At 51.2% G+C, this 8,343-nt stretch overlaps 1 protein-coding gene across 1 annotated transcript; it reads right to left on the reverse strand.

Annotated features, from left to right (window-relative positions):
• Positions 1–628: 628 nt before the first annotated feature.
• PCK1 (phosphoenolpyruvate carboxykinase 1) lies at positions 629–6,807 on the reverse strand. Its single transcript, XM_065921739.1, has 10 exons — positions 6,671–6,807; positions 6,244–6,508; positions 5,202–5,383; positions 4,264–4,467; positions 3,967–4,154; positions 3,571–3,733; positions 2,716–2,940; positions 2,496–2,627; positions 1,996–2,091; positions 629–1,668 (listed from the first exon to the last, which is right to left on the reverse strand). The coding sequence occupies exons 2-10, from the start codon at positions 6,465–6,467 to the stop codon at positions 1,214–1,216; spliced, it is 1,869 nt and encodes a 622-aa protein (XP_065777811.1). The 5' UTR covers positions 6,468–6,508; positions 6,671–6,807; the 3' UTR covers positions 629–1,213.
• Between the last annotated feature and the right edge of the window lie 1,536 nt (positions 6,808–8,343).

An 8,343-nucleotide genomic window follows, 5' to 3' on the forward strand; every position in this document is an offset into this window, starting at 1 on the left:
TTGCTCAAAAGAGAATTTATTGACAGAAGTCTGTGAAATTGACCACGATATAATTCTTGTGAAAGGCCGAGCCCCCAGCCCCAAGGTTTTGTCAAAAAGCATGCTTTAAACTCTCTTGTTTGGAGAAGGAAATGGCAACCCACTCCAGTATTCTTGCCTGGAAAATCCCATGGACAGAGAGCCTGGTCAGCTACAGTCCATGAGGTCACAAAGAGTCGGACACGACTGAGCGATGACACATCTGTTTGTTGGTTCTTGACATTTCAATCATACAGGACATGTCTGGGTGTCTCCCCGCCCTCAGTCATTTTGATGTTAATACTTGGATTAAAAAAAAAAAAAACTCTCCTGTTCCACTTACCCAAGATCCACAATTTAAAGGTTTGTGAATGTTCAAGGGCACTGATCGACGGCTTCAAGTTAATTCAGAAAACCCAAGGCATCGTGCTGTGTCACCTCTGGATGACAGTCTCTCTGCTCACGCCTCCCCATCTGGCTCCCTCCATCCCCCAGCTCACCCCCCTCCACCAGGGTAGCCCCACGTTCTTTTAAGGGGATTCTATCACAGAAGGTTTCATCCGAGTCCCCTCTTCTTGGCTGTTCAGATAAGAAAAACCAGGCAAGCAAATTCATCTTTTCTATAAAAGTTTATTTTGTGATTTTTTTCCCAAGAAGTGTTAGGGGAAAATGTTGAAATTATGTAAAGGTAAGGAACCATGGTATATAAAAATAATTTAAACACACATATTAATAAGAAAGCAACATCGCATTCTAGCAACAACTAGTAGGTAATCTTGCCCAAGATTTTTCCAAAGTCATTAAATACGTTTTAGACAACAGTCCACAGACACACACGCATGTGCACACACATATATACAGCTCAAGTGTCTTTTTCTGTGCATTCTGGCTAACTGATACAGCTAAAGGGAAAAGACAAAGAAGACTGTCTGCTTGAGTGTCCCTAAGTTGAACAAAGGTGCATTGTATCATGAATGTTTGCTATTTCCTGGAGCCTGCTATTTCCCTCCCCAACCTCATTAGTGACTAGCTTCAGTCTGCTGTATGATCTTATCTGAAAAATTAAGGTGTGTCTTTCAATCAGCCCCTGGGTGCGGTCATTGCAGTGCTGCAGGCGGTGAGAATTCAGGAAGCACCGTGTCTCCCGTTCCTGGTGCGTTGTATGGATTGGAGGAGGATGGTCAGGCGAACCTGGTTACATCTGGCTGATTCTCTGCTTCAGGGCCAGGACCTCATTCTCAATCTCTGGGGGGAGATCGGCATTCACCTGCTCCTCCAGGTACTTCTGTATTTCTTCCACCTCCTCCTCCCAGAACTCCTTGGAGATGTGGAAGAGCTCCTTCACGTCAACATCCCCCAGGCCCCGAAGGTCCAGGGCACCCTCATCAGGGATGTAGCCGATGGGCGTGAGCCGGGCGCCGCCTTGCCCGCCCACGCGGTTGAACATCCACTCCAGCACCCGGGAGTTCTCGCCGAAGCCGGGCCAGAGGAACCTGCCAGCCTTGTCCTTTCGGAACCAGTTGACGTGGAAGATCTTGGGCAGCTTGGCTGCGGGGCGCTGGGCCATGCTGAGCCAGTGCGCCAGGTACTGGCCGAAGTTGTAGCCGAAGAAGGGGCGCATGGCGAACGGGTCGTGCATGATGATTTTGCCTGTTAACAGGGGACTCTGTGGGTAAGTGAAGCCTCACAGGACTACGGGCACACTTACTGCTGACACGGCCGCCTGGCTTTCTGTACCTCTCTGCACATACAGAGAGAGACACGGGGAGACAGAGAGATAAAGAGACAGAGGGGCAACTGAGAGACAGAGATACAGAGACAGAAAGAGCAGAGAGACACAGAGATAGAGAAACAGAGAGAGACAGAGAGAGAAAGAGACAGAGAAGCAGAGCGACAGAAAAATAGAGAGACAGAGAAACACAGAGACAGAGCTGTCACTGTCCCTTCTTGGCGGCCCCGGATCTTGGCCAGACTCACCCTTGTGCTCCGCCGCTGCCGTGGCCTCGGATCTCATGGCCGCCCCCACAAACACGCCGTGCTGCCAGCTGAGCGCCTCATAGACCAGAGGGACGCCTTTAGCAGGAGAAAGAAACGCTCCTTAGAGGCTTTGACCCCCGGCCCCCTCGGCCGCGATGCCGTCTCCCAAGTGGAAAGATGTGCTGTGTCTCGTCTCTCTTCTAAAGGGGCTGATGCTGCAGCTCCAGAGCAAAGGGCGGGCCTGCCACATCAGAGTCACGGCAGGGGGCCACGTGGCCGAAGTCAGCCTGGGAGCCACATCCCTGGGACAAGGACCCAGGAGTTCTAGTGGCCAGAGGCTAAGTTCTCTGCCCGAGCTTGCTCATTGCCCTGTCATTTGCGAAAGGGAGCTCCGTATCCCTGACACCTCCCAACCAGGTCACGGAACGTGAGCCCTTATAGTGACACGTCCCCCCAGAGTGACACACCCGTGTCCCAGCCCAAGGGCTGGGGAGCCTCACCAACAGGCCGACGCCCTCCGAAGATGATGCCCTCAATGGGTACGCCCTCTGGAGACTCCCAATCAGGGTCAATGATGGGGCACTGGCTGGCCGGAGTGCAGAACCGCGAGTTGGGGTGGGCGCAAGGCTCCCCTACAGCAGCAAGGGGAGACGGGCCCTGAGCGTCTGGCCCAGCACACACACCCAAGGGCTGGGGCGCCAGGCTTCCTGGGGGGCTTACCATCTTTGGGGTCCCACTCCTTGCCCTTCCAGGAAATGAGCTTGATGCCTGAGGCCAGTGGCTGGTCAATGCCTTCCCAGTAAACACCCCCGTCACTGGTCTCGGCCACATTGGTGAAGATGGTATTCTTCTGGATGGTCTTGATGGCATTGGGGTTTGTCCTTACAGAGGTTCCCGGAGCAACGCCAAAAAACCCATTCTCTGGGTTGATGGCCCGCAAGTTACCTGGCAAGTTTTAAATCAAGGAGTGGAAGTGAGAATCAAGGAGTGGAAGTGAGTACGAAGGAAAGCATATCATCTTATACCTTGCCAGGTTAATTTCTGCACCAAATTCTCAAGTCTTTGTACTTTTTCCCTTCTCCTCAGAATCTCTTGTCTCATGCCAGCATTATTAATCAACTTTGACTCTTTCTCACCAGTTTCCCATCAAACTATTTTAACCAACCCAGGTAGCTCAGTGGTAAAGAATCTGCCTGTCAATGCAGGAGATGTGGGTTCGATCCCTGGGTCAGGAAGATCCTCTGGAGAAGGAAATGGCAACCCACTCCAGTATCCTTGCCTGGGAAATCCCATGGACGGAAGAGCCTGGTGGGCTACAGTCCATGTTGCAAAGAATCGGACATGACTTAGCAACTAGACAAAATGTAAACAAACAGTGATAGAAGGTCCCATTTCAACCCAGATTGGATATGAGATTAAAGAAAGCTGATGGAATACATATGACTGTGCTTTTGCAAGAACTAACTGAATTAAAAAATCTGGACACTGTGGTCTTGGGAGGATTTGGCATGTTTAAACCCAAAAGTTCACTAAGGTCCAATGATTATCATCAACACCTGGGCCTGAAAGAGTCACCTTGTTGGTCAAATTTCATCCAGGCGATATCATCACCCACACACTCTACTTTCCATCCTGGGAGGGTAGGGTTCATCATGGCCAGGTTGGTCTTCCCACAGGCGCTGGGAAATGCAGCCACGAAGTACTTCTTCTGACCCTTGGGGTTGGTGATGCCCAGAATCTGTTGGAGACAAGATTTCTCCTGAAGCGCTTGGTTCCTTTCTGCCCTAGAGGTCCACGCCCTAGTCTAGGAGGGGGCCTGGAAGCCATTCTTCGTTATTGATGGAATTCCCAATGTCCTTGGAGCACTGAAACGCTGATGCCTAATAGGAATGCTAATGCAGTAGGGGTCTGCCACTTCCCCTCCTCTGCCCGACCCTCGGCTGCACACATTTAGAATTCCCTGCATCTTACCAGCATGTGCTCTGCCAGCCACCCCTCCTCCTTGGCCAGCCGGCTGGCCATCCTGAGGGCAAAGCACTTCTTCCCAAGGAGCGAGTTCCCGCCGTACCCACTCCCAAAGGAGATGATTTCTCGGCGGTCGGGCAGGTGGGCGATGAGTGTGAGCTCGGGGTTACAGGCCCAGTTGTTAACCAAAGGCTCTGCGCAGGAGGACACGCCCACATGAGTGTGCCAGGTCCCCAACGGAGTTTAAGGGTAAGCTTTTTCTTTTTTTAATTCCGGCTTTTGATTTTGAAATAATGTGCTTACTTTTTAAAGGCAAAGGGCACCCCACGGAGTGGAGGCACTTGACGAACTCGCCGTCCCCCAGTGCTTCCAGGACAGCAGTGCCCATCCTCGTCATGATGCGCATGCTGGTCACCACGTAGGGTGAGTCTGTCAGCTCGATGCCAATCTTGGACAGAGGAGAGCCCAGGGGCCCCATGCTGAACGGGATGACGTACATTGTGCGACCTGTGGGCCGGGAGGTGGGAGCTGGTGAGAAACAACCCCAGACTCACAGACAACCGCCAGTCATGACCCTTCTCATGATCCCCCTCCAACAACGTCACATCTTGCTTGCCACCAGCCCCTTGATTAGATGAGTCCTGTAGACTACAAGGAGATTACTCAAGTCAGTTCTAAAGGAAATCAATCCTGAATACTCATTGAAAGGACTGGTGCTGAAGCTCTAATACTTTGGCCACCTGATGTGAAGAACCGACTCATTGAAAAAGACACCAGGAAAGATTGAGGGCAAAAGTAGAAAGGGGTGGTAGAGGATGAGATGGCTGGATGGCATCACCAACTCAATGGACAAGAATTTGAGCAAAACCCAGAAGACAGTGGAAGACAGAGGAGCCTGGCATGCTGAAGTCCATGGGGTTACAAAAAGTAGGACGCAACTTAGCGACTCAACAATACCAAATGAAAAGGTGACCATGACAGCAAAATTAAGTTTTCATAAAGGTGCAGCTGGGTTCCACCAAGCTATCTTAAATCCACAAGCATAGAAATTGTTTTCCTGGTCCTCCAAGGCAGTCTATAAAATCAGAACTGAGATGTACATTTTCAACATGTGGCCAATCCTTATGTGGAACTTATGACTCTCCGAGCAATGGGAGTTCCTGAGACAATTACCGGTAGGATAGAGATGATAATAAAAGGTTTGCTGATATTGTACCCAGTCAAATAAATGTTTCACTCACCTTTCATGCACCCTGGAAATCGGACATTGAATGCTTTCTCAAAATCCTCCTCGGACATCCAGCGGCCCAGCTGGCTGAGGCCGGTTTTGGGGATGGGCACCGTATCTCTTTGCTCTCGAGTGATGATGACCGTCTTGCTTTCAATTCTGGCCACATCCCTGGGGTCCGTGAGAGCCAACCAGCTTCAAAAAAAAAAAAATTTAAAATACAGAGATTAGAGGCTTTCCTAGTGGCTCACTGGTAAAGAATCTGCCTTGCAATGCAAGGGACACAGGTTTGATTTCTGATCTGGGAAGATCCCACATGCCATGGAGCAACTAAGCCCTTTCACCACAACTGTAAAGCCTGAGCCTGTGTGTAAGCGTCCAGGAGCCACAACTACTGAGGCCCCCACACACTAGAACCCGTGCTCTGCAACAAGAGAAGCCACCACAATGAGAAGCCCTGGCACTGCAACCAGAAATTAGCCCCCGCTCTCTGCAACTAAAGAAAAGCCCTTGCAGCAACGAAGACCCAGCACAGCTGAAAATAAATAAGTAACTAAAAATTGAAAATACACAGGTGGGGATTAGAGAAGTGCTGGTATTCTGCATGGCATCTGCTCCCTAGGTTCCCTCAGTCATGGACCATTCAGGAAGGGGCCAGTTTTCTCATCATCATGTTCTTCCCGCACCTGGCAGGTACCAAGGGCACTAAGGATGCTCCATCAATGCAGACACAGCCACATCCACTGGGACGTGGTCAGAAGGACACTCACTAGACCAGAAGTTAGTGTTTTAGGACCGGGATTGTCGGACCTTCCTTTCAACTGGGGACCTGGTTTGCAAAGAGAGTTTGCACGTGCCCCTGCATTGATGACTTGGGCTGCTCTGCAAACGTCATAAAATTAAGTCTACATGGTTCTGGCTCTTTTACTAAGTTTTTCAAGAGTTTGCAAACCACACAGCCCCACCCTGGCTCTGCTGAGGCCCACGTCCTCCTCGTTCCACTTGCGCCCTGGGTAGAGAGAAAGGCCAAGGCCGGGGGGCAGAGCTGTGCTCACCAGTTGTCATACTTCTTCAGCCTCTTGATCACACCCTCCTCCTCCATGTGTCTCAGCAGCTGCTGGTTCTCCTCCTCGGAGCCATCGCAGATGTGGACTTGGTCGGGCCGGCACAGCTTGGCGCTGCTCTCCACGAACTCCCTCACGGCCTGGGGCAGGCTGTCCAGGGAGCCCTGGACGATTTTGGCTGAGTAGTTGAGGCCATCTGAGAGCTGGGGAGGCATCTCTGCAGAGCTGGGCTGGGGGGAACAGATGCTGAGGTTCCCTGCAATAGAAAAAGCACAGGCTTCATGAACAAAGACAACGACAGATGCCCTCAACTCCGCACACTTTGTCGGGGTCACCGTCGTGGCTGGGAGGAAGAAGAAAACCAGTTCCTATTAGTGCTGAAGTTTGTTAGAAACGTATGTGAACAGGCTCTGCCTACCTTTCTTCTTTTTGGACGATCAGGTCACAGGCCCAAGGTCTCTTGCAAGGCTCTTCCCGCGGGTGAGCGTGCGTTCCCAGTGGGAAGGCCCTGTTTGGGGTTTGGAGGCAGAACTTCCTGGCCTTTAAATTCCAAGAAGGAGAGAGGCCCCGCCCCTCAGCCACACCCAGAGAGGCTCGACTCTGACGTCAGGGGCTGGTCTTTGGATCACAGCCACGATCAGTTATGCTTTGGACTGGCTCACCACAATAAACCCAGGCAGATAATCATTGAACAGACAGTCGTTAATGAGTGCCACGTGGCCTACGGCCCCTGGACCAGCCATGCCAGGCCCTTACACAACTTCTGACTGATGGAGCTCTGCCCCAGTCCCCTGAAGATGCAAAACACATGCCCTCCTGTTGAAGGGAAGGGTGGGAAGGTGCAGAGGCTCGTTGGGGACCTCAGAGGTTTTGGCAGCGCATCTTGTGTACAGATGGCTGCTGGTTGGCAGAATGCGACAGTGGTGAGGTGTCACCCCACGGGCAAAGGCCCACGGGAAGAACACCCCCAAATGTGGGATGGTGCCTGGCTTGTTGGCAACTGTCTGACCTAATTAGGGGCTATTAACCTTATATAGTGTCCATGGTGTGCCCCCTGCCCCCACCCCAAGTATAAATTCCACAAGGGCAAGGATCTCTGTCTATTTTGTTCCTCTCTGTATGCACAGCTTCTGGCACTCAGTAGGTGCTGAATGTAAGAGCACTTACAACAATGCTCTGCACCGACTAACTCCTTGACCCTAAGCGGAATCCACAAGCCCCACTGTGTACTGACAAGGATGCTGAAGCATCAGGGATCTGGCGACTACTCCCCAACCCCAGGCTGGTGGGTTGCAGAGAGGGACTGGAACACGAGCTGCCGAGCTCCGGACTATCCCTTGTAAGGGAACTTTGCCCCTCCTGGAACTTTCCACGTATTGTCCCAGGAGTTCTGGGCTGGGTGCAGTTATTTCTGGAGTCAACTGTACACTTTTTGTTGCCCTTGCAAATCCTAGCGTCCAGGGAGTGGAGGGGGCTTGGCAGTTTTGCTTGATTACACTTGAGCAATGAGACCTTTATAACAGCTGTAAAAAAATTTGCTTTGCAAGCCATCAGAACATCAGTCCAATTTAATGAGCTATGGAGCTACTGGCTAGCGTTTCGAGAACACTAGGTGAGAAGTCGGGAGAACAAGGCCAGGCCCCAACCGCCAGCAGCCAGCCCCCCAGCTCCGTGGGAGTCCTCTCACTGGAGGAGGTCAGTGGAGTGTGAGCCGAGATGGCTCGGTGACTGTGTCTGTGAGGAGCTGTGACAATCACAAGGCATTGGGAACAACAATCTCAGACCAGGAGTTCTCTGAGGACCATCCTATGGGACTTCACTCCCACCGCCGTGTTGAATGTACACACGTCACCAACTTCCACCAAAATTATCAACCCATTGCTATGTTTCATTTATTCAGATTTTGTGTGTGTGTGTAACATAAGGCGTTGTTTGTAAAAGCCAAAACTCGAAACAAGCCGAATGTCCATTAAGTGGGTAAGGAAACTGTGGAGCATCTATACAGGATAGTACATGGCTATGAACGAAAAAAAGAATGAAGCTATGAATTATGAATCATGAAATAACTATGCAGCATTGAGGGAAAGTACA

This window comes from Muntiacus reevesi, chromosome 2 (assembly GCF_963930625.1).
Source record: "Muntiacus reevesi chromosome 2, mMunRee1.1, whole genome shotgun sequence".
NCBI classification, from domain to species: domain Eukaryota; kingdom Metazoa; phylum Chordata; class Mammalia; order Artiodactyla; family Cervidae; genus Muntiacus; species Muntiacus reevesi.